This window comes from Megalobrama amblycephala, linkage group LG1, assembly GCF_018812025.1.
Source record: "Megalobrama amblycephala isolate DHTTF-2021 linkage group LG1, ASM1881202v1, whole genome shotgun sequence".
Taxonomy (NCBI): Eukaryota; Metazoa; Chordata; class Actinopteri; order Cypriniformes; family Xenocyprididae; genus Megalobrama; species Megalobrama amblycephala.
The window spans coordinates 5,223,510-5,250,274 of NC_063044.1; the positions used below are offsets into that span (position 1 = coordinate 5,223,510).

The 26,765-nt window shown below is 37.2% G+C and overlaps 3 protein-coding genes across 5 annotated transcripts; all 3 read right to left on the bottom strand.

The window, feature by feature from the left end:
• Positions 1-9,181: 9,181 nt before the first annotated feature.
• On the bottom strand, positions 9,182-10,713 carry LOC125259857 (GPI-linked NAD(P)(+)--arginine ADP-ribosyltransferase 1-like). Its single transcript, XM_048177854.1, is given in 3 exon segments — positions 9,182-10,118; positions 10,121-10,256; positions 10,335-10,713. Coding segments are annotated over 3 exon segments (804 nt in total). The 5' UTR covers positions 10,386-10,713; the 3' UTR covers positions 9,182-9,501.
• A 1,847-nt stretch (positions 10,714-12,560) lies between these two features.
• On the bottom strand, positions 12,561-15,064 carry LOC125259736 (ecto-ADP-ribosyltransferase 4-like). Of its 2 annotated transcripts, XM_048177736.1 has the most exons (3): positions 14,964-15,064; positions 14,761-14,863; positions 12,561-14,682 (listed from the first exon to the last, which is right to left on the bottom strand). In XM_048177736.1, exons 2-3 carry the CDS (start codon positions 14,809-14,811, stop codon positions 13,915-13,917), a joined length of 819 nt encoding a protein of 272 aa, XP_048033693.1. In that variant the 5' UTR covers positions 14,812-14,863; positions 14,964-15,064; the 3' UTR covers positions 12,561-13,914. The 2 variants fall into 2 exon arrangements, with proteins under 2 accessions (XP_048033693.1, XP_048033627.1); XM_048177670.1 differs by lacking the exon at positions 14,964-15,064 and having other exon boundaries at positions 14,761-14,895.
• Positions 15,065-18,331: 3,267 nt separating this feature from the next.
• Positions 18,332-21,697, bottom strand: LOC125259927 (ecto-ADP-ribosyltransferase 5-like). Of its 2 annotated transcripts, none has more exons than XM_048178054.1 (3): positions 21,617-21,697; positions 21,311-21,389; positions 18,332-21,235 (listed from the first exon to the last, which is right to left on the bottom strand). In XM_048178054.1, exons 2-3 carry the CDS (start codon positions 21,359-21,361, stop codon positions 20,492-20,494), a joined length of 795 nt encoding a protein of 264 aa, XP_048034011.1. In that variant the 5' UTR covers positions 21,362-21,389; positions 21,617-21,697; the 3' UTR covers positions 18,332-20,491. The 2 variants fall into 2 exon arrangements, with proteins under 2 accessions (XP_048034011.1, XP_048033935.1); XM_048177978.1 differs by having other exon boundaries at positions 21,311-21,406.
• Positions 21,698-26,765: the final 5,068 nt, after the last annotated feature.

The following is a 26,765-nucleotide window of genomic DNA, read 5'->3' on the forward strand; positions in this document are numbered from 1 at the left end:
GTGCTACAGCTGTTCCAAATTAATAACATTTTGAATATAATTGCATATGGTTCTGCCTGTCAGTGGCAACAGGATCAGAAAAAGAATAAGAAAACTAAAAGATAAAACAGATGCCTGCAACTTTGGTACTTGGCCTCTAGCAAGTCAGTTCAATGCTATAAAGTAAACACTTATTTTAAAAGAGATTTGCTTAAAGGGTTAGTTCACCCAAAAATGAAAATTCTGTCATTTATTACTTACCCTCATGCCATTCCACACCTGTAAAACCTTATTTACTGATGACCGATTTCAAAACACAGGAATATTCGGAACAAAATGAATGAATCAGTGTATCGAATCATGATTCAGATCGCGTGTCAAACTGCCAACGGCTGAAATCACGTGACTTTGGCGCTCCGAACAGCAGATTCGATACACTGATTCATTTATGCTCCAAAGCTTCCTGAAGCAGTGTTTTGAAATCGGTCATCACTAAATAAGTCATTATTTTGTTTTTTTGGCGCTCCAAAAATATTCTCATCACTTTATAATATTAATATTGAACCACTGTACTCACATGAACTGATTTAAATATGTTTTTAGTACATTAATGGATCTTGAGAGAGGAAATGTCATTGCTCCCTATGAAGGCCTCACGGAGCCATCGGATTTCAACTAAAATATGTTAATTTGTGTTCTGAAGATTAGGGTGAGTAATAAATGACTGAACTTTCATTTTTGGGTGAACTAACCCCTTAAATTCAGCTTTTACTTTTTTTTTTTTTTTTTTAAAAAGGAAAAAAGAGAATAAATTCCTATAAATATTTTATGCTTTGTGGATGAGGAAGGAGTCAATGAATACTTTGTCTACAGTCAAAGGGATTCAAAGTCTCCTGTATTATGTTCATCAGCTCCTGTTGCTTTCCATGTTTTTTAATTATTTTTTTTTTATGCAGAAATCTCCATGTCTTCATCCAGGGCTTAAGATCTATAATTCAGGCCCAGTTTCACAGACAGGACTTAGATTAAGCCAGGATTAGGCCTTAGTTCAATAAGGACATTTAAGTAGCTTTTATAAATGTGCCCTAGGAAAAAAAAAAAAAGAAAGAAAAATTGCTGGTGTGCATCTTAAGAAAAAAAGATGAGCTTTTAGTTAAAACAACTCAAACATGCATTTTAGTCTGCGATTAGCCTTATGTCTTGTCTGTGAAAATGGGGGAAAGATTATTTGGTCGATTACAAGGGGATTTAACATATTCGAGGTTCATTGGTATCTAACATAAAAAAAAAAATATTAAAAATAAAAAAAAACTCTGCCCTAAGAGGTTGAGCTGTGAAACAGACAAATGAAATAGCAGAATGTTATGTCAACAACATCCTTATCGGATCTTAAAGGTGTTACGACACAGCAAATATTAATTCTCTGATATTTAGCTTGCTCTGATCTATATATAGCTGAACTGTGATGCTGATTCATCCAGCTCATGTTTAGTTTGAAACTGTTCAGCTCATCTGATAATGCAATGCCTCTGAAGGCCTTTAGTGTTTGTGGTTTCACAAACACAAGCACAAATTCTTCCTATCTATCATTACACCCTCTCTGAACAAAAATATATTTCCATAAATTTATGATCAGTATATTAATTGGTTTACATTTTTTTCATATATTTTTCAATATATAGCTGCTTTTCATATATTTGAATATATTTAACAATATATTGTCACATATTTTTCAATATATGAAAAGCAGCAATTCCTTGTGTATTATTCAATATATTGCAATATATTAACACATTATATTATTTCATATATTTTTTCAATATATTTAAACTATTTAATATATTGATCATAAATATATGGAAATATATATTTTTAAAAAAATATATATTTTTGTTCTGTAAGGGCAGTCTGTCAGTAAACAATTAAAATTTGTGTAATGAGACTAGAACAAGTACATTCAAAAATATAGCTGCAAGCAGCAATATGGGGCTGTGACGAGCAGGGCGGGCGAGAGCCGTGAGGGAACGGCGCGAGGCCGGTGACGCGAGTGATAATGAGCGTCACCTGCGAGGCGTGCCGGCCTCGAGTCTCTCACGGAGGAGCTCCGGAGGCATAAAAGGAGGAGCACATCAGTGAAGGACGAGAGAGGACCAGGCCTGGACTTTACGTTATGTTTTATTATGTTTGTGTGGCCGGCAGACGTCCGCGAGGGTCTGCCGGCATTACTTTCGTTTTGTTTGTTTATTTTGAGATTAAAGTTTTGCTCAATGTTCGCCGGTTCCCGCCTCCTTCTTCCCATATCTACTAACCTCGTTACATTGGTGCCGAAACCCGGGAGGAAGGAGGGACATGCTGTCGAAGAGCCCTCGCTGCTGAGGGGATCGCGGTGCTGCGGAGTTCGGGCAGCGCGGGAGTGTGTGTAGACCACGAGAGGCTGCCCGAGGCGGTGGTGCTGGAGCCTTGTGAAAGGTGGGACGGAGACCCGGATGCCGTGCTCCTGGGACGAGGTGGGTGGCTGCCGTCCTGGACCTGGAGGGAGCGGAGGAGTCGCCGCCGTCTGCCGTGGGCCGGAGCCTGCTGCCGTCCGCCATGAAGGGGAGGAGCAGGGGACGGGGGACTCGCTGCCGGCTGCCCTCAGTCGGAGGAGCCATCGCCGGCCGCCAGGAGGCGGTCGAGGATCGGGCCGTCCACCGAGCGTCCAGTGCCACCGCATGGCACCGCGAGGAAGAGCCTCCCGGCTGGCTGAGGACCGGGCGGCAGTGTGTCTGGGAACCGGACCAAGAATTTTTTTTTTTTTTTTCACTTGCTTCCGTCTCCTTTCTCTCGTCTCGTCTGTCCTTACCCCCAGGTGCTGCAGCCGCCGAGACAGGCCCCGGGGGGGAGTAAGCGCAGTCGCGGGAGTACCCCCCGGCCTGCGAGGGGCGTTGGGGGTATGTGACGAGCAGGGCGGGCGAGAGCCGTGAGGGAACGGCGCGAGGCCGGTGACGCGAGTGATAATGAGCGTCACCTGCGAGGCGTGCCGGCCTCGAGTCTCTCACGGAGGAGCTCCGGAGGCATAAAGGAGGAGCGACATCAGTGAAGGACGAGAGAGGACCAGGCCTGGACTTTACGTTATCCGGCAGACGTCCGCGAGGGTCTGCCGGCATTACTTTCGTTTTGTTTGTTTATTTTGAGATTAAAGTTTTGCTCAATGTTCGCCGGTTCCCGCCTCCTTCTTCCCATATCTACTAACCTCGTTACAGGGGCCATATTATGTAGCAGAAATAGAACATGCATGAAAAACTGCTGGTTCAGAAGTACAGGTGAGAATTAACTCAAAATGAACAGACGTTCATATAAGAATGAACACAGAATGAACAAAACTAAACTAAATGGCACAACATTACACACAATTTGCCCCAAACGGGACTCAAACCCTTAGTCTCTGGGAGAGGTGCCAGTTGCTCATCTCGTTGCAGCACTGGACAGATGAGTGTTCACACTCATGCCAAAGTGCAGTAGTTAATGTGAGAATGAACTCAAAATGAGCAGAAGTTCAGATGAGAATTAACACAGAATGAACAAAAACACATTTATGTATAATCCATGAGGAATAAAGATTACAATGCTTACCAGGATAATAAAGGAATTGAAATGACAACAATTCACACAATTTTATAAAGTTGTCCCGCACAAGACTCGAACCCACAGCCTCTGGGTTAGGCGCCTGTCACTCATCTTGCATTGCGGCACTGGGAAGATGCCGTACTGTTCACCCAGACGCTGAAGTTCAGTAGTTATTTGAGAATGAACTCAAAATGAAGAAATTTTTATTAAAAAAATGCACCGCATGTTATATTTAATAAGTTCAGCTTAGATCATTCTCAGAAAGATTCAATGTCTGGAACAGAAGCAACTTTTACAAAATGACCATTTAGTATGCTAAGCTAACTAGCATAAGAACACAAACACAGGCAGGGTCAACTTTGGAGAGATATTTCACAGGAACAACAGTGAATATCCAAAATCCGTTCAGTCATTTCTGTGCAGCTCGGCCCAAAGATCTAAACCAATTTTGGATTTTTTTTTTTTATTTGCTTCTATATTGTTTGATGTCCCATTGGTGATCAGTATTTGTTTTAATTGGGCTCTTGACCCTTGACTTTTTAACATTAGTTTTTCTTTTCCTGCTTTAACTGTTTCGGATACACATTTGATATGGCAAAAAATATGAGAGCACATACTTTAAGAGTATGAAATAAATAAAGTTTGTATAAGAAATAAAGGATTGTAATAGGCTAAGTGAAGATGATGTGATCTAGAGAGATCTATTAATGTTTAAAGTCCCTGTAAAGTCATTTTAAAGTATGTGTTCTGAGTTTGTCACACCGCAGAAAAATGTGTTATTAACCACCCAGCCAAATTTGAATGATTCTAAAATCTGCAAGTAAATGAAATAAGTTATCAAAATCTAAAAAAAAATAGGCAGCGCTCTCTGTTCTCAAACACTGGGGGCGTGTCCGCTGTCGGCGCTGAAACCACGCCCACTCGCGAGAGCTGCAGCCTCAACTGACCAAACATACTGATGGATATAAAAAGAATAATTTAGAGGGTTGCAAATTTTAGTAGAGTTACTGTGGACTACCTACTAATTATAACATAAGCAAACTCGGCAACTTACACTCATTGGTGGGCACGTACTGCCGACTGTTGTCAAGTCGACAAATGACGGTGCCGCGAGACGGGAGGATGAAGGCCGGGACGGGAGAGACTCTGTCCGGCTCCATATATCATCGGTTATCGGTGGGACGGTAGGAAGGCCGAGGCGGGAGGGGGGCCGAGGTCTGTTCAGCGGATTATCTGCGAATAGGGTTGCCAACTTCTGGAAAGGAAAATAAGGGACAATCGTGGTTCTGTGGTGTGTGACTGACTTAACAGTGCATGGAGTAAACGGTGAAGTAGGTTAATAAATTAAAATAATATGAAAATCAATACCAGTTTACAAAATCAGTCACCATGAATGAACTGTTTTTGCACAGCTAAAATAACTGGAGATGCCTGACACTGTAATCCTTGAACATTCAAGCTTAAAATGGACATGCCTGCTATGTTAAAAATAAGGTAGAAAGATAATAAAAATGCGATTATTTCCGACCACTTGTTTGTTTTAGGTTTAATTCAGGTTTCAGAAGAATTGGCTAGGTAGTGCTGTCACAAACTTGGGTCCTAGAACTACTGAAACCGCAGTCTCCAGTATTGCAGGAATATAATATTGCAGAAAGCAGCAATAGTGTCCAAAAGTTTAGAGATGCTTAACCCATGAGCAGTGGGTGCAGGAGCATGTTCAGTTTCTGTCCAGTGAATGACTGAATATTTTCAGTCATTACAACCTCTCAAATAAAAATGTAATTTAGGCAAGACGCAATGGTGTAATATGACTTTTCATAGAAGAACATAATCCATGTTGTCATATTACTGTTCATTTATTTGACTTTTTTTAGTTTATTCAAACCATGCAGTTGCTCACATTGTTTGCTGAAGCAATTTAGTATGTCATTCATTATTTATCAGGTTGAAACTATCATACATATATATAATTGGATAGGAAGAACTGAACTGTTCATTTATTCAAAATTTTCAGGTATGAATTAAATGGGCTGGTCTTGGGCTTTAAACTGGCGCTGCATACAGACAATCACTTTTCTTTAAAATGAACGTCTCTTCCAATGTTATAACTCAGTTTTTTGAGAGTGCAAATCTTCTCAGCATCTTCCAGCTGTCTTTGTTCATCTCATCTGATAATGCAACTCTTGTGAAGGCCTGTGGACAACTGGACAAACTGAGCTCTTCTCTGCCTAAAATGAGTAGTACGGGCCTTATGTATATTTCAAAATCATACCCTCAAAATAAAGAAAAAAAGTTAGTTCTGTGAACTTAAAGTGAGAGTAGATTTCCCACACAAATAAAGTTCATTTAAGAACTATGAAGACTAGAATAAGTGCATTTGAACAAATAATATTTTTGTTGAACAAGCCTAATCAATTGAATTTCTCAATTATTTACTGAAATTAATCTTTCATTTTGTGACAAAATGTTAAAGGATGAACACTTAAGAAGACACTCACCATTGCACAGGTTTTAGCAGCTATTGCTCATTTCATAAAGTGTCATGGTGTTAGTAAAGACACTCACAACAAAACCACAAGCTTCTCTACTGCAAAATGAAAACCACAAAAACTCCAACATCACTCTTCTTAACTCTTCTTAATCTCCAGCATGATTAAGATGTAAAATACTAAGTATACAGCAGAGGTGTAAAGTACTTGAGTAATTTTACTTGATTACTGTACTTAAGTATTATTTTTGGGGATTTTTACTTTACTATTTAAAAATCAATACTTTTACTTTTACTTGATTACATTTTTTGAGAAAAAGGAGTACTTTTTACTCCTTACAATTTTATTTACAGTCAAAAAGTACTTATTTTTTGGAGATCACTTCATTCTATTTTCCTTTGCTATTACCAAACCAACTGAATTGTGCTGATGACCAGTTTAATTTAAAGGTTATTTATTCAATGAGATTCATTTTCACATTCCATGAAATTGGTCAGACATGTTCATTGGTCCTTTGGAAGTGACGTCATGTTGCATCAATTACCACAATGCACAGCACCTTGACATCAAAGAATATACACTAACAAGAAGCGACACTCAACAGAATGTTCCATTGCAACACCTGCGCCAGCAGCGGCCTCGCATTTCCGCCATTTTGGGGTGAAGGCGATTTGGCAGTCCACTAGTTTCTATGGCAATATCAGCTGCTTTGTTAAAAAAAAAAAAAAAAAAAAAAAAAAAAAAACTTTTTCACAAAACCTTTTTGCTCTCAGTCAGTTTGGATTAAAATTCTTTAAAAGATCTAGTATTAGTATTAGACTTATAAACACTGAATTAATACCGACATATGAAATTAAATTATGACATGCATCAGAAAAATTGAGAATGTTGGACAATAAATATATGAATATAATAGCTTGATTTTGCAGTGTTGTCTAATGTCCATTGAAGCAAAAGTGTCCAAATGTGGGAATAATGCGATAACGGACACAGCAATGCATCATGTATTATAAGATCATTATGTTTGTAGAGTGATCCATTAAAACGTACAATATAGCTTATTTCAATTCAGACCTAGATATTATTACTAATACTCCACTAGGTCTGAAATATACTGATCGCTGTAAATATGATGATCTTAAATGTATTAATTATTAATTTACTATTAATAAATGTGTAAAGTTTCATAAAATGGAAATACTCAATAAAGTAGGCTAACTACGTTACCTCAGATGGTTGAATGGTTGGATTCCACAGCTGGTAAAATAAAGCATATATAAGACAATACAACATTTACTGTGGGAGCCATACAATTTACTGGTGACTTAATTTAAAAAACTGTTCTACTGCGCTTCTGATTTGGCAGTGAAATTCGCTGATTTTCGGTGCGTAAGATGTGAAGGATTCAATGCTCCAGTTAGTATTTTTTACCCCATAATGGCGGCCGCGCTACCGGAGCGCCTTCTAGTGACTGTTGCCTAAAAAGTATCAGAGTGTCGCCTCTTGGGTTCTATACTCTTTGTTGACCTGGAAATTATAACAGTCAGTGGAAGAAAATGGAGGAAGTCAAAAATCAGCCACAGAATCAAGAGCACCCGTGGCCAACAGTTTCATCTGATGATGGAGACTTTTTCGCTTCTTTGAAACAGACAACACATGAAGCCAGCAAAGAGTTGGATGGATATCTGGCCTGTGTTTCAGACACCAGTGTTTCAGGCACTGCAGGATTGATTTTTAGGCCCAAAAGAGCTAGGCTTGACACTCACAATTTTGAAAATCAGCTTCTGCTTAAGTTAAATCCGAGGTTTTGCAACTTTTTGAGTAGCATGTTGCATACTGGCATTAATCATACAATTAATCAAACAGTTCTAAAGGAGGATAAAACTTTGTATGTGGTTCATTCACTTCATGTTTTTAGAGATTAAAAGCTTAAAGGTGCCCTAGAACCCCTTTTCAAAAGATGTAATATAAGTCTAAGGTCTCCCCTGAACGTGTCTGTGAAGTTTCAGCTCAAAATACCCCATAGATTTTTTTTAATTAATTTTTTTAACTGCCTATTTTGAGCCATTATTACATATGCACCGATTAAGCATGTGTCCCCTTTAAATCTCCCGCTCCCCCGCTCCCGCGAGCTCTCAACTGCCTTAAACAGCAAACACAAAGTTCAAACAGCTAATATAACCCTCAAAATGGATCTTTACAAAGTCTTCATCATGCAGCATGTCTAATCGCGTGAGTACAGTATTTATTTGGATGTTTGCATTTGATTCTGAATGAATTTAAGGCTATGCTCCGTGGCTAATGGCTAATGCTACACTGTTGGAGAGATTTATAAAGAATGGAGTTGTGTTTATGAATTATACAGACTGCAAGTGTTTAAAAATGAAAATAGCGACAGCTCTCTTGTCTCCGTGAATACAGTAATAAACGATGGTGACTTTAACCACATTTAACAGTACATTAGCAACATGCTAACGAAACATTTAGAAAGACAATTTTTTCACTATTGTCCTTGCTTGCTTACCTAGTCTGATTATTCAGCTCTGCACATCCAGACGTTTTGCCCTTGTCTAATGGCTTGAACATGGGCTGGCATATGCAAATATTGGGGCGTACATATTAATGATCCAGACTGTTACGTAACACTCTGTGTTATGTTGAGATTTGCCTGTTTTCCGGAGGTCTTTTAAACAAATGAGATTTATATAAGAAGGAGGAAACAATGGTGTTTGAGACTCACTGTATGTCATTTCCATGTACTGAACTCTTGTTATTTAACTATGCAAAGATAAATTCAATTTTTCATTCGATAGCATCTTTAAACAAGAATCTCTAGTTTTCATTCTTGCTGTTTTACTTTTTTAATACTCAAGTACAATTTTAATGTAGTACTTTTTTACTTTTACTCAAGTATGATTCTGGCCAGATACTTTTACTTTTAATTGAGTAAAATTTTCACTCAGTACTTGTACTTTCACTTGAGTAACATTTTTGAGTACTTTTTACACCTCTGGTATACAGTTATGTTTATATTATATTTAATTGTAATTATTATTAAAATATATATATATTTTTTTCTATATTTAGAAAATACCTTTTCAACAAGAAGCAACGGCTTTTTTCTTTTAGTGTTAATAAAATATCGCCACAAGCACTCAGAAGGTCATTTAGAAGTTAATATGCTATTGCTGGCAGTTAGTTAAATAGAAAGCTCTAAAATTGTTTAGTAATGTGATGCAAAATGATGTAAGTATAAATGAAGAAATGAATTAGACACATAAAAAAATCACTTTGATGCACTAAACAATAACTTTATTTCATTTTGTTGAAATAAAACAAATTGTGTTTTCTGACAAAGAATTATTGATTGAACTAAACCAAGAGGAACAAATGTTTGAGCTGATGTATATGACTATATTATGTAATTTCAAAGCATATTGTTCAGTACATAGTATTTTGTTTTGGTCTTGGATGGTTTCTTGAACAGAGCACAGTTCAGGTCACTTCTTGTTCCAGTGCTTTCCAAAACAAACACAGTTTCACACCAGAGATCTTTCTGCTCTTCTTTTCTTTTGACATCAACAACTTTAAACTTCTCATATGGGGGAATCAGAACCTCTTTCTCACGAGGAAGCTTAGAATATTTTGTCACATCAGCACCTTCACATGTGTGGATTTCAAAACAAGACACTTTTCCAAAACGTCGTGCTACTTTATGATCAAGAGAGGAGGATGCAAATGAGCCGAAACGAACTTCTTTGTTCAGAACATCCTCATTAAATCTAACATTTGTACCACGAAAAGTTGAATAGCATTGATTTTGTGTTTTTTTCAGAATCTGTATTGCATCTGTTAACAGAAAGTGAAGTGAATACCATTTGTATGGCATGTGTTTGTGGTCTTTATCACGACGAGTTTCAGGATTGAAGAGCTTATATACACTAGCATCACTGTACACATAAATGGCGATTGTATGATTCTTTGTCAAATTATTATTTGGGGGCTTGGCTTTATTATTTTCCCAAGCCGTTTTAAAATCAGGTGATTTCTGAGTTCATTCTTTAGAAGTTTTGTCTCCACCAGTTTTTCCATCATTTTTTCTCTACAGCCCATATATTGGTCATCAACAGAATTCAGTGCCATATCCAATGGATATTTCTGTCCTGCAGCAGCTCTGTGATCCTGCAGCAACAGAAATCATAATGATCAATCATCAGTATTCTTCATGTATGTAATATTCATACTAAAACACAATCTTACCTGTCCTAGAGCAGCTAAAATGAGAAGAAGAGCTTCAATGATCAGCAGCATCTTGATTCAGTCAAATCTCTCAGATGATCTAGTGAAACGCAAATGCTAGGAAGACAATTAGAAACACAACAACTTTCACAAATACTAAATCCATCACTCAAAATATAATGAAAGAATATGAACACAGATCGGCACAGGTCCAACATCACCAACTTTAACAGAATATGGTTTTAAATTCTTTTTTTTTCAATAATCACTTGATTATTATTACACTGATGGAAGTGTTATATTGACCTTGTAAGTTGTACTTTAACCCTAATCTTACCTGGAAATACTGTTGTATCTTTTTGTCAGATTCTGTGTTTTCTTTGTTGTTTTTCAGGAGCTCAATGATGAGAGAGAAGATCAGAAAAGTCAGTCGCTTACAGACAGTGGACAATGACTCTTCAGACTAACAGATGAGGAAGGTGCCTTTTTATATCAGTGATCTCTCTGTTAATAGCGTGATTGTGATGCATCTAGGTCACGTAATGGTTTAGATCATCCGATTATCAGTTGTGAAGATCTGGTGTATGTGTTTGTCACTCTTGAGTTCCTATCTGTCGAAGATTTTTTTTTCAACCTGATCTCTTAAGAATGTGTAATAATGGTAATAATCATGAATTTGCCTGATATTGTTAATGAAAATGTATGGTATATCCCTAATCAAACCCTAAATCTAATCCTGAGTTTAAAAAAGAAGAAAATAAGAAAAAAGGAAGTTGTACATTGATGCATTAATCAACTCATAGAAGGTTTTTTCTGTCCTCTGTAACCGGTCTGACTCCTCATGAACTCAATCTCAGATAACATAAAATTGTTTAATATCAGTAAGATGTCTCATTACAACACTTCACAAACAAAAGTGTTCACATAAACATATTTTCTCTCTCTGCAGTTTGAACATCTGACTTAAAACTTGTAAAGACTGATTATCATTCAGAATCAATCAAGCTATCAAATATTATACAATGGAAGAAGCTCACCATTTGAAATGCATTGATTGATTATTCACAGTTTGGTCCTGTCTTAATTCTCTGATTTATTTTAATATTAAACATCTCATATGGGGAAATCAGCAGTTTTCAGTTATAGACTTCAAGAAATATTTTATTAGTCACAATAAACATTTCCAAAAGATACAAGATACACAAAAGCCAAAATTAAAACAGATTCAAACATTCAGATTTGTGGTGCCACAAAGAGCATTTTCACATTCAGAAACATATTTGAGCCACTTTGAGATCAATATGAAGCTGAATTAATTTTGATACATCTGACTTATCTGATAATGCAACACCTGTGAGGCCTGTGGTATAATGCAGGAAAAACCAAAATGGTTCGGTAATATGATGCAAAAAGACACAAGCATAAATGAAGAAATGAATTAGAGACATAAAATCACTTTGAGGCCACTGCATGGGTCACTTAAAAATAACTCTTCCCCTCACCGGTCACAATAGTGCCCGCAAAGAAAGTTTTCATTTATGAAGCTCTAAAAATGTTATTGACTGGTGTTTTAGTGCATTTATATAGGAAAAAAATAAAAGGTCTCTATTAAATATGTGCAGTTTCACATGGTTAGTGCAAATTGTCACATGACCAGAGCAGATTAATTCTTTTTTTTTTTTTTTTTTTTACTATCAGGCTACATCAAAGCTCCAAAACAAAAGTTAGTAAAGTATGTTAACATAAAGATATGACAACGATTTCTGGTACACATTATCTTTAAGATGTCTAGTATTAATATATGAATTCACAATTAATCATTTTTGTTGAGTGTGTGTGTGTGTTGCGCACACAGAAGTGGCACATACTTATTTTTATTTACACTCTGCGAAATGAATAAACACAACAAGAAATTTGAGTTCATTTCACAGTCGTGTGTTTTTAAATGACTGGCAGTGTGACTTCTTCATATATGAGTGAAACTGCCTGCGGCTCACCACCGCCCCCTGCCTAGCGTCACCCGCCAGTGTATAGGGTTGTAAGTGATGTTAAAGTAGGCATCATTATACAGTGTACAGCAATTTAATTTATGTTAAAGTAAGCACCAGTATATTTAATAAATGGTATATTTATTTGTTAATATATAATATATTTGTTTAATTCAGTTTTTTTTTTTTTTTTTCAGGAGGCAACAACAAGCGAAAAAATCAGGAAGTTCAGTTGCTTACAGCCAGATGACAACGACTCTTCAAACTAAGATAAGGATGTTGAAGTTGACCTTTTATATCACTAGTAATATGTGTGTTTTCTGAGATATAACAGCTGAAGTGTGACCGTGATGCCTTTTGCTCAACTAAACTGTTTAGCTCATTATAATGCAGAACTTGTGAAAGTCTGTGTGGTTTATCACTGGACAAACTGAGTTCCTGGCTAAAAAAAAAAAAAAAAAAGGTCATAACTTTAGTCTATATCAAGGGGTGTCCAAACTCGGTCCTGGAGGGCTGCTTTCCTGCAGAGTTTAGCTTTGACTCACCTCAACACAACTGTCTGGTAGTTTCTAGTACGCCTAGAAAGACCTTGATTTGGAGCTAAACTTTGCAGGACAGTGGCCCTCCTGGAGCATGATCGGTCACCCCTGCTCTATATGGTAAGTTAAATATGATGCATACACCTTGGCCAGTGCTGTAACCAAAGGACTTGAAAGTTGTTCAAATTATAAACATCAGGCTCATCTGATAATGCAACACCTGTGAAAGCCTGTGGTTTCATGCAGGACAAACTCTGAGTTTCTACTGCTTAGGATGAGTAATACGTATTGACGTCATGTATAAAACCTTACGTATTTTAAAAGCATACACTGAAAAGGAAAAAAAAAAAAAATAGTTCAATGAACTTAAAGTGAGAGCAGATTTCCCACACAAATAAAGTTCATTTAAGACTAGAATACGTGCATTTGAACAAATAATATTTTTGTTGAACAAGCCTAATCAATTAAAGTTTTCAATTATTTACTGAAATGAATCTTTCATTTTCTTCTAGCTAGAAACAACATTTCTGACTGAATGTAAAGGGATGAACATTTAAAAAGACACTCATCATTGCACATGTTTTCGCAGCTATTGCTCATTTCATAAAGTGTCGTGGTGTTAGTAAAGACCACTCACAACAAAACCACAAGCTTCTCTTCTGCACAATGAAAACCACAAAAACTCCAACATCGCCAACATGATTAAGAAGATAAAGTAGAATTTATATTTAAAAAATCTTTTTCAAACAATTTAAATTAAATTCAACAAGAAGCAAAAGCTTTTTATAGTGTGTTAAAAAAATATGATCTCTGCAAGCTGCATTGCACTCAGAAGGTCATTTAGTAGATCATGTATGATACTGCTGATGGTTAGACAGAAAGCAAGCACTAAACATGTTCAGTAATATGATAGAGACACAAAATCACTTTGAGGCCACTGAATTGGGTCACTTAAAAATAACTTTATTTAATTTTGTTGAAATTAAACAAATTGCATTTTCTGACAAATAGTCAATGAACTAAACCAAGAAGAACAAATGTTGGAGCTGATGAACATGACTATATCATGTAAATTCAAAGCACGTTGTTCAGCACATAGTACTTTGTTTTGGTCTTGGATGGTTTCTTGAACAGAGCACAGTTCAGGTCACTTCTTATTCCAGAGCTTTTCAAAGTGAACACAGTGTCACACCAGAGACCTTTCTGCTCTTCTTTTCTTTTGACATCAACAACTTTAAACTTCTCATATGGAGGAATCAGCACCTCTTTCTCATCAAGCTTAGAATATTTTGCCACATCAGCACCTTCACAGGTGTAGATTTCAAAACAAGACACTTTTCCAAAAAATCTTGTACTTTTACGATTTAAAGAGGAGGATGTAAATGAGCCGAAACGAACCTCTTTGTTCAGAACATCCTCATTAAATCTAACATCTGTACCGCGAAAAGTTGAATAGCATTGATTTTGTGTTTGTTTTTTCAGGATATGTATTGCATTTGTTAACAGAAAGTGAAGTGAATACCATTTGTATGTCTTCTGTTTGTACTGTTTTTTATCACGACGAGTGTCAGGGTTGAAGTACTTATATACAGTAGCATCACTGTACACATAAATGGCGATAAAATAATTCATTTTTGTCAAATCAACCTTTAGGGTCTTCTTGACATAATTTTCCCCATTTTGCCAAGCTCTTTTAAAATCATGTGATTTTTTGAGTTCATTCTTTAGATATTTTGTCTCCACCAGTTTTGCCATTTTCTCTCTACAGCCCATATATTGATCATCAACAGAATCCAGTGCCATATCCAATGGAAATATCTGTCCTTCAGCAGCTCTGTGATCCTGCAGCAACAGGAATCATAATGATAAATCATCAGTATTCTTCATGTATGTAATATTCATATTAAAACACAAGCTTACCTGTCCTAGAGCAGCTAAAATGAGAAGAAGAGCTTCAATGATCAGCAGCATCTTGATTCAGTCAAATCCCTCAGAGGATCTAGTAGATAGTGAAGTGCAGATGCTGAAAGACAACCAGAAACACAGCAGTGTTTCACTAAATCAATTACTCCAATAGTAATATGTCCCCCAAAATTACCAGAGAATATTGCGGTCTATATTACTCTTTTTTTTTTTAGGTACTCAATGACGAAAGTAAAAGATCAGAAAAGTTAGTCGCTCACAGCCAGACGACAATGACTCTCCAAACTAAGTGATGAGGAAGGTGGCTTTTTTTATATCGCTGAAAAATGTCTGTGCTTGAGTACTGAAACATAGCAGCTGTGCATCAGCTCTCTATAATGCAACACCTGGTGTATGTGTGGTTTCACAAAAGACAAACTTGTCCCTATCATGTCAGTACTGGCAGAAAACAGGGTTGACACTAGATTATGATCACAGAAATGTGCATTATTTTCTCTAGATTTCTGCAGGACTCACAAACACATCATTCAGTTCATTCTCATTTAGGGCAAATCAAAATAATTGATTTGCCAATGTAGTAGTTAATGTTGTAAGGTTAAATATATATATTATATTAATGGGAGATAGTGGGTTAAAGTCTGGAATCTGTGTTCTTGTTCAAAAAGCTTGATTTACTTCAGTGTTCATCTTTGTGTTTCCTGATTGGCTGAATTACAAGTTGGTGTTTTTTTTCTCAGCGCTGAGCATGTGAGTAAGTAAACATGAGCTGCTTCTCTCCGGTGATCTATTTTATTCTTTTGAGTGTGTGTCACGCAAAGTTTATGAACCCAACTTTACAATGTTAATAATAGTGCTGATGAATACTATCAGAAACAGGGTAAACTGCATTGATATTATGCTGTTCAGCTTTAAAATACATTTCTCATAATGCTTTGGAAAGAGTAAGAGCTGTGAGGAACAGGGCAGAGAACTTAGTGAGTGATTCAATATGTGCACTGCAGAAATAATTAAATCCCTGTTTAATACCGCTCAAAACTTCAGCAAACAGTTAGTTTTATTTTAATTCAAGTTGTTAGTTGTCATAATTGCATGCAGTAGATTTTGATAGTGTGATAACCAAACTTGTGGTTTTGTTTCTCTGTGCACTGTGGCAATGACACTTACAATGGGGTTTTGTCAGAGTTCAAGTGAAAAAGGACGTGTGAATCAGTTTTAAGATGCAGAAAGGTGCGCTTCTTAATGTGTTATCTGTAAGGAATTAATATTTTGTGCAAAAAAAACTTTATTGATTTTATAAGATAACCTTAAGGAACATTAAAATTATAATAAAAAAAATCCATGGAATGACCCCTTTAAGCTAAACATCATATAGCTGTAAATTTTGTGAACTGGAAAAAGAAACAATTTTTAATTTATTTAATTTCTGACATCACAAGATATCTGAATTCTTTCGAACATGAAAGAATGTTCGCTTTGATGTGTCCAGATTAAACAGCTTGTTTGCGTCTCTGTGAAGACTTCAGAAGGATGCTGGAAACTGGAAACAAGTGGCTGATTATTACTCACATCAGAGTATTATTTGTTTGTCTGAGCATTTTGTTTTGTCAGCGAGGCACGGTGTAATGGAGAGTTTGTAAAGAAACCTTTTTGACAGATGAAGCAGTCAGCTGTATTGAATCTGACAGCAGCTGCATTACAAACCAAAGTAAATGATTTCAAAATGCTTTGTCTTTAAATGACGGTTTTATGTGTATAATGTTTTCAAAACACTTACTAATGTGCAATAACAAATGAGTGTTGATGCTGTTTCCTATTCAATGACATTAGCATTAACTGATGCATGTATTCATGACAGACCAGGGAGGTGCTGGCAGGGGGTCCCCAAGGTGGAGCTGACAGGACCAAAGACCATTTCAGCAAAGCTGAAGACCACCACAGTGGAGCAGATAGAGCTTGTAGCATATGCACACGTATCAAGATAATCAATAAACTTTGGAATGTTCAGAATGCTTTTAGCATGCTGGACCGGGTTGTAAAATCTCATCTCGGCTCCGACCGGTCTGCAAAGATGAGCCCACTTGACAACTTTGCGACCTGGCCGAAGCTAAACAGAGATGTCCACTTCTAGCTCTTGGGACATCAAAGGGTCACTCATGTGGACTACGGACCAGATCACATTCCAACACACACACACACAGACACATACAGAAACACACAAACATACATTTTTGACTGTATATGTAAAATGCCAAAATATACCCATCCTGTATTTCGAGCGTATGCATGTTTCCTAGTGTTTAAATGAGTGTATTTGTGCTAGTGTGCATTTTAATGATGGAATTTTGTCTGTAAACCATAACTTCTTTTATATGCCTTTCTGATCTGATCTCTCCGTAAAGCTCCGGACTCGAGCTATTCACTGAGATATGTCACATAGCTGACAAATGCATTTTTCTATGTGTTTAATGATATTGTGAAGAAAGTACTCCATCTCGAAATCCGATCTGAGAGTCATAAAGTATGCAAATTCAGCTAGGAGACCAAACAAAGAAAGAGCTTGCCTGCCAACTTTGCACCAATGTCATTGGCTCTTCCACCTCAAGGAGGTGTGTCAGCTTATCTGTCATAAAAAGGGAACACCGGGATTCTCCTGTGTGTTCTCACGCACGTCTCTCCCTGACGTCACGGCGACGCGCTTCCATCGCGCTCCTCCATCGGGACCACCATCTCCTTGGACTCTCTCTCTCTTCTTTCTTCTCTGTCATCTTACACGTCAGTAAACCTCGTTTGAAAACCCTCTCGGAAAGGACCAACCAAGCCAGGCGCATTGAAACTCTGCTGCACACCGACTTGAATCATATGCAAGTATTATAATTTCTCTGAAATTTGTTTAAACTGATTTCTGTACTGGCTCTCAAAGGGTTAACTGTCGCAATTTGCCATTCTTTGACCATCCCTCGTGTCCTGTCTCTACGTTCCCTTTGTATATATTTGTATATTCTGTATTTTAGACGTATAACCTCTGTAGTCGTAGTTTGCATATATTAAATACATTATATCCATGCTTTTTGTCTTCTTGCTCATTCAACAAAGACCAGGTCACTTTAAAGTTTCGATCCTATATCTTTGCTTTACGTTTGGATGCTAGAATAGGAAGTCTTTCTCGTGGTCAGAGAACAGACCTTCCTTTTAATAACATTCTGAGGAGCTATAGTTTGCCGGACAAATGAACAGTTTCTCTAATTAATTATTAAACCAGAACTAATCATATATATAATTGATTACAATTTGTTGTAATTAATTCACCATATATGGTTAATTCCCCCCTTGGGTCGGTATGTGCATAATAATTCATAAAGCTTTATGAATTATTGTATTCATATTCCACCCATAAATTGATTAATAACTGTACAAATCGTTACAAGCTGGTGACCACCATGGTGGAGCTGACGGGATTGAGGGTCACCAAGGTATAGCTGAGGACCATCATGGTGGAGCAGGCAGGACTGAAGTCTAGCAAAGTGTAGCTGTGGACCACCACTGTGGAGCAGGCGGGACTGGAGTGGGCTCTGGACCTGACTCGTGGACAGGAGCAGGCTCTGGACCGGACTCATGGCAGGAGGGAGCTCTGGACCGGACTCGTGGGCTGGAGCAGGCTCCGGATCAAACTCGTGGGCAGGAGCGGGGTCTGGACCAGACTTGTGGGCTGGAGCAGGCTCTGGATTGAACTTGTGGCAGGAGCAGGCTCTGGACCAGACTCGTGGGCTGGAACAGGCTCTGGATCAAACTCATTGGGAGGAGAGGACTCTGGACTGGACTCATGATAGGAACGGGCTCTGGACTGGACTTGTGGGCTGGAACAGGCTCTGGACAGGGCTTGGGGGCTGGAGTGGACTTATCCACTTCTGGAAGAGCTGATAGCTTGTATGCGACCCAAACATACCAAATGGCAACTGCCATTACAGGAAGTGCAGCTGTTGGTAGTGAGACCTCTAGGTCCACCAGACCCAGGACAACCAAAATCTGAAGCATTGAGACCACCAGGATGCAAGCTGCTCTCTTACTGAGAAACCAGGAGAAAGATTATTAGGTCGATCACAAGGGAATTTAGCATATTGGAGGGTCATTGGTACCAAATGTTTAAAAAACTCTAAGTGAACAAACTCTAAGCAGACAAAATGTATATGTTCAGAAAATCCTTATTGAAATTCAAATGTGTTACGATGCAGCAAATATTCATTCTCAGATATTTAGCTTGCTGTGAGGCATGTGAAGTGTAATGTTGATGCATCCAGCACATTTTTAGCAGTAAGAAAGTGTTCAGTTTAATGCAACACCTCTGAAGGCCTAGTGTGTTTGTGGTTTCACAAATGCAAGCAATTCAATTAAAATTTGTATAACTAGACTAGAAAAAAGTACATTCAAACAAATAATCTTTTTAGTGAACTGCTAGCTTGCATTGGTGTATGTTAGCACGCTAAGAAATGAAACAATGTTAATGTATGAGATGAAAGTATAAACCATTATGCTCATATCATGATGGTAGTTAAACAAACTCAGGATTGTGGGATAAGTTTTGAGTTGACAAAACCAAACCAATCCAGTCAGGCTTTGATGTTAGCCATGGAGTGTTAGTTACTTTGACGATGAACACCGCTAAAATCCAAAACACTTTTTTACCTAAAACCCAGGGTTGGAATAAGCTAAACTGAAACATGCCTGGCTAGCCACCTAAACTGGTATAGGTGTAGGCTTCATGGTATAGGCCCTGGGTGTGATTGCTTGGTCTGAATTAGCATGCTGCTGCAACTTAGTACAGCCTTATCAGTCATGTGACGCAACAAGACTATGTCTAACTGAAGAAATAAATTAGGGACACATAAAATCACCGTGAAGCAACTTTATTTGGTCAATTACAAATTTTATTCCATTATTGAAATTAACAATACTTAACAAATGATGTTTTCTGACATACTACCGATTATACTCTACTAAAAGGAAAGAAAGAAAAAAAATCACATTGGTCATTGTAAATCATGTAACCGTGTTAATTCCAAGCATCTTTTTGTTCATGGTACAACAAATTTTGAAATTTTTTACAGACTTGGTTGGTTTCTTGAAAGCCACTGCACAGTTCAGGCCTTTTTTACTTTTTACTTTTATTAATTATTACGCTTATTTGAATATATTCTCACAGTGAGACTTGGTAACCACAGGTAAAACCATACATGGCTACTCACTACCACTGTCAAATAATATTATATTATGATATGTAGGCCACGGATCTAACCAAATTTAGCCGCACTGCCAGGAAAGGAGGAGGAGGGAGACTGAGGAGCCGCAGGCCAGATGAAAATGATTGGCGGGCCGCCAGTTGACGAGCCCTGTGGTAGATGGTTCATGTAGATGGTAAAACCGGAGATTTTGATTGGAACCAGAAACGGTAATAAAATGTATTCCAGACATCTGATTGGCCAACATGGCTTTACGGTTAGGGTTATATCGCCATCTGTTGGTTTGGCATGCTCTTGACAGCGCTTCATAGCATGTTTTTGCGGTTTCATGCGGACACTTTTTTTTTTAACCGACAAACATAAAAATGCAGGGAACAAAGGAGAACTGAACTAATTAACAAAAACCAACCAAGAAACTCAGGCATGAACAGAACAGAAAAAAAACATTATAAAGGAAGCAACTTTTGACTTGACAAGACAAAATGATTGAAAATTTAAAGTTTGGCCCTGTCTTGTACCAGTTTTACATCAGCACCACAGTTAAGGTAACTTATTTTCCCAGAGCTTTTTAACTTAAACACAGTGTCACACCAGGCACCTTCCTGACCTTTTGTCTTGACATCAACAACTGTAAATTTCTCATATGGAGGAATCAGTACCTCTTTCTGGTCAGGATACTTGGAGTATTTGATCACATCAGCACCTTCACAAGTTTCAATTTCAAAACAAGCTTTAGGTCCAAAATCATTTGCTACTTTACGATCAAGAGAGGAGGACGTAAATGAACCAAAACGAACCTCTGTGTTCAGAACATCCTTATCAAACTCAACAGTCGTACCACGATAAGTCGAATAGCATTTGTTTCGTGTTTTCTTCAGAATCTGTACCGCTTCTGTTAACAGAAAGTGAAGTGAATACCAATTGAATTTCTGGTCTTTGTATTTTTGTTTCTCACCACGAACATCATTGTTGAAATTACGATATACATGCGAATTGTTGTTAGTGTACACATAAATGGCGACTGAATGAATCTGTTTCAAATTATCCTGTGGTTTCTTGGCTTTATTTTCACCATCGTGCCAAGTATCCCTAAATTCAGAAGAGTCATTGATTTCCTTCTTCAGATATTTTGTATTCACCAGGTCTGACATGTTCTCTTTACAGCCCTCATATTGGTCATCAACAGAATTCAGTGCCATATTTAATGGATATTTCTGTCCTGCAGCAGCTCTGTGATCCTGCAGCAACAGGAATCATAATGATCAATCATCAGTATTCATGTCTGTAATATTCATACTAAAACACAAGCTTACCTGTCCTAGAGCAGCTAAAATGAGAAGAAGAGCTTCAATGATCAGCAGCATCTTGATTCAGTCAAATCCCTCAGATGATCTGTTGAAGCACAGATGCTGGAAAAATTGACAAACACAACAGCATCTCACAAATACTAAATCTATCACTGCAATAGTAATACACAGTTATGTGTTCACCAACATCTTACAAAACACGGTTTTAAATTTTTGTGTATTTTCTGTTGGATTGAGAAAAAAAAAGTAAAATATGCAATTAAACCTGTGTTCTATATCAATATTGATATTTTACTTTACTCCCAATTTTACCTTGTCTATTTATCTTTATTTTTTCCGGAGCTCAATGATGAGAGGAGAAGATAAGTAAAGTCACTTGCTCACAGATAGACGACAATGACGTTTGAAACTATGAGATGAGGAAGGTGGCTTTTTATATCGCTGATAATGTGCGTGATGTAGGATATAACAGCTGAAGTGTGATTATGATCTGTAAAATGTAAACTGTTGAGCTCATCATTATACAGCACTTGTGAAGGTCTATGTGTGGCTTCACACTGGACAAACAGTTCCTGGTGAGACATGCAAATAAAGCTTGAGCAGTTCTGACTCTGTGAAAGTTACAGATGCAGTAACCTTAATTAAAAGAAACATAAATTAAATTATTGTGATTCAAAAGTTGTATAAGAAGTGCTCTAAACAAAGAGGTTCATTTGCATCATAATTTCTTGATCTAGAGTAGCCAAGAGTTTACAATTGTTTTTGGTTTTTGTTATCTAACACTTGTGAAGGTGCCGATGTGGCAAATATTCTACGTTTTCTCATGAGAAAGAAGTGTTGATTCCTCCATATGAGACATTTATGGTCACTGATGTCAAGGCAAGAGGAGATCAGAAAGGTCTCTGGTGTGACACTGTGTTCAGAAAAAGTGACCTGAACTGTGCAGTTTATAAAAATGCAGTTCTGATCTTATATGAGGATATTGGCCATGAGCATCAGTGTCACACTGGTTGTGTCACTGCCAGCGGCAAACAAATTTGACACCATGATGGGCAAATTCTGATCATGGAAATGTGAGTCTTTTTCTCTAAATTCCTGGAAGAGACACAAACACATCTATAATGGGTTCAGTTCACATCACAAAACTAAATGAGATGTACATCAGTAAATTAACAGTATCATAGCTCTTTTTGTTTTAAATAGTAACTATATTTGCAAGTATAGCAATGCTATACAGCTATATGCTGTACAAGGGCAGTTGAGGCTGTTTTGTAATTGCCCTTTTCATTTTCATTCTTATTTAATGTATATGACTAGAAGAAGAAGAAGAAGAAGAAGAAGAAGAAGAAAGGGGTTCTAAACTGTTCTAAATCCTTGGATGTTCCAAAACCTTATATAAAATTCCTAGAAAACAGCTCATAGTATTAAGTTTGACCAATTTCAACTTGGAAACACTCCATTTCACTGACATTCGTTAAAAAAGAGACATTTTTATGAGAGTCCTTTGTTTTGTCATGTCAGTTAAGAAAGGATTTCTTTGTGCTTCAGTGTTGCACACACCCATATCAAAAAAGTGAATTTCAAAAAATGTAGGTTTCTGATCAGTAACTAGAACCTGCACAAGAGACTATGATGGCGAAATGAAGCTTTGTGAAGCACCATGGCTTTCCCTCAACTGTGTCGTAAAAAGGTTCATTACTCGAAGCTTTTCAAAACGGTGCACACTATAACGACATCTCGTGGTCAAAAGGTGGAAAAAACTGCCTATGCGTCCCAGAAGACCCAGTCATTTTTGACTGTAATGTAATAAATCAGTTTGTGTTGTGAAATGCGTATAACAATGAAAAATAATTAGTCTATATAAAAAAATAGTCTTTCACGTGTCATTTTACCTACACAATTTGAATAAATGAGGCTGTGAATAAATTTTGGAGGAAAAATAGCTTGGGCATTACCAAAATAAGCAAACATGATCATAGAATGGTCAGTTGAAGTAGTCTACTGAAGAACTGGGAATAAATAACTGAACATGCACAAAACTACACATGTAAAGTGGCGTAGCCAGAATTTTATTTTTGGGGGGGCCCATTTAAAAATGAGGGGGCCGCTATATTTTATATATATATGACACTAATAATGACTACAATGACACTAATAATTCTTAATTTCTAAAAGAAATGCAAAATCAATCGGTAGTTATTAATAGTATAACGAGACAAACTTTTACATTCAATCGCGTTTGGTCCCATTTATTTTTGATCACAGTGCATACTACACATACAAACTTTTACTCTCAAAGTGCGCACATTTGTAGAAATACACGTTTACCTCAGATTTCATTAGATATAATTTATAGAACATGTACGCAGAGTTTCATAATTACAGAGGTCATAAAATGTAGTTTGCTAGGGGGGTACGGGGGCATGCTCCCGCGAGAAAATTTTGATTTCCCTGGTGTACATATGTGCATTTTTAAGACATTAAGACCAACAAATTGGATAACAATAGCTTTAAAACCATGTCAACAAATACATGCATGCATGCACAGTTTTGAGGCAGCTTTAATCGCATGTTTGGCAATTTCATTTTCAAACGACGGTCATTGCTCGTAGTATCTATTGCGCTTTATTTTAGCTATAATAAAGTAATTATGCAGCGCGCGCCGGCGCATTTGCGCATGCAATTCTTGAGTGCGCGCCACGAGCACAGTATAACGGCTGATTGGACAGTCGTGTTATTTTTTTCTGAGTTTTACCGACATAGCCTGACATCATCTCATCTGACCGCAGTTCACTGTTGTTCAACTGAAGCTCCCTCGTCATCACCTGCACCTTTTCCGCGCTCGTTTGACTTGCGCCTGGCGCTGAGGCGAAGTCGGAATGCACGTCTGAAAAGTGTCCCGTTTGTTGTGGTCGTAAAGAGACAGTTCTATATAAATGCAGCGTTTTACTTGGCAATGTTTTAAGAAAAACGATTTTTATTTTTGGTATTTTAGATGCTCTGTTGGTGGTTTGTGGAGTAGCATCACCCGGGAGGGATTTTTTTTTTTTTTATCCCCACCAGGGATAAAAATAATTCAGCAGAGGCAGGGATACATAGACCAGACCATAAACCATTTATAAATTAATTTTAAACAATAAAACATTTTGTCAGAACCTAAAGTAAATTATCCCTACATATTGTTTTGTTTGATTGTGTAATTTGCTTTTTGAATCGTGGAAAAACTGTTATTTCTATTCTAAAAAAATACAGATTATCCAGACTCATAACCATTTTGATTACACTCATGCTGATATTGTACTATTTGATGATCAGTAGTGGTTCGCTAAATATAATAATTCAATAAGCATTTAGGCTACAATAAGCACTTAACTTTAAATAAAAATATATATTAAATAGATAATAAAAATATCTAGATAGCTGGCTGACTAAAGTAGGCTAAGTTTGAAAATGATATCATTTGTACATGGAGTTATTATATAAAAAGATACTTAATTTCTTTACAATTTATAGGTGTTGTTTTAACAGTCAGTTATGTAAGTTTGATGGTTAATAGCTTCTAGGAACATTAAATCCAGGAGAGAAGACAATTCTAGAGAAAAAGCATGTTTGATTTACATAACAAAGTTTGAGCGCGCGCAGTCGCGCACGCAATATCTGAGCGAGAGCAAATAACGGAAACTGCCTCAAATTAACTAATAACGAGAAGAAAGCTGTGTGCGCTGCAGTCAGAGGTTCTTGATTCTCTATCGACTTTTTATTGGTTAAAATTAATGGAGAGTTAGGAGCCCGAGCACCCACCGCATTTCACTGCATTGAGATGCGCGTCCTGGAAACGGGAAGCCTCGGGTGCCGCTTCACATTGTCACTCACCGCATAATTACGAACTCTCACGCGCAAAGATAATAACAGCAGAAGCTACGCGCAACACGTGAAATAATCAAACCAATAAGTCTAAAAACAGCTGTTGCATTTTACCGCGCAGCATATGCATCAATGTAACAAATCAACATAAAAAATAAAAAATCGCTCAGAAATCTGGAGAAATCCCCCCCGTGGCTACGCCACTGATGTAAATATTTATTCGTATTGATTTATTCTTATCAAAAAAGCGAATGACACTTGATACCGCAAGGGTTCATGTTATTTGAATCAGAATACGAAGCAGTTACGTGGTTGTGTGCGAAAACGAAGCCAGACGAAGCTTCGGACGTCATAGATCACGTGATTATGGCAAAACGACTCACTCCGGTGCTTCACTGTGAGATGTTTTGTGTTTTTTTTTTTTTTTAAATAGCCTACGCGCTTCGTGTCAAATGTCACATAACTACAGGAGACACTATTGTTACCTCTCCGCTAAGTCGTCATCTGTTTACCTTGAACTGCATTGCTCACCTCTGCTGCCTCATATTCCTGATTATCCACCCAGACTGTAGCCTAATAAACTCTGTTTATGTTCCATTTATCTGTTGCGTGACAATGTTGGCATGATTAAACATGAATTAAATGCTAAACCTAAATTCACATTTCACAATAAAAAATGGGCCAATCAGTTGTTTATAATTTGTGTATAGGCTATTATTTGCAAATCATAAAATTAACATTTTAGAAGTCATAAAGACAAATAAAGTATTAACATTAGTATTAGTAAAGTAAAAACATTAATTAAAAAAAAAAAGAGACAACCATTTTTTTAAATAAAAAGACATAAAGGCGCATGAAGTTGCCAGTTTCCAGTGCCTGTTTTCCGTGATTATCCAACACGATCACATGAGAATGCGTATCAATAGAGTGTGTAATCTCGTAGAATATATAGGCTACGCCAAAATGAGTTTTGGCGTGCTTATGGTACACAGTTTTTCGGGTGCATATGATACGCACTTTATGGTGTGTATATGACACGCTCTTGGTTAGGATGGGGGTGTTTCGTGCGTATAATACTCCATAAAGTGCGTATCATATGCACGTGAAAAACTGCGTACCATAAGCATGCCAAAACTCATTTTGGCGTATATATTCTACGAGATTACACACTCGTACTGATGCGCATTTTCGTGTGATCGGGCTCCGACATCGCAGTGTATGAACATTTTTAAATGGCAGTGATTCCCTGAAGTCAGTTGAGCAACTAAATAAAGTTTTTTTTTTGTTTTTTTTTACAATGTCAACAACATATGGATATATATTCTAGACAAGACTAAATGTAACTGTGACCTTTTTAAATAGTTAATGCTGCAAATATTCAAAATGTAACCATACCCAAGTAAAAAAATATATATATTCAAATAATCTTTTGCTAATGTTCTCATTTAAGGGTTAGTTCACCCCAAAATGAAAATTGTCATTATTTACACTCATGTCGTTCCAAGCCCGTAAGACTTTCGTTCATCTTTGGAACACAAATGAAGAGCTCTCTTTTTTATGAAATCTGAGATATTTCTGTCCCTCCATAGACTGCATT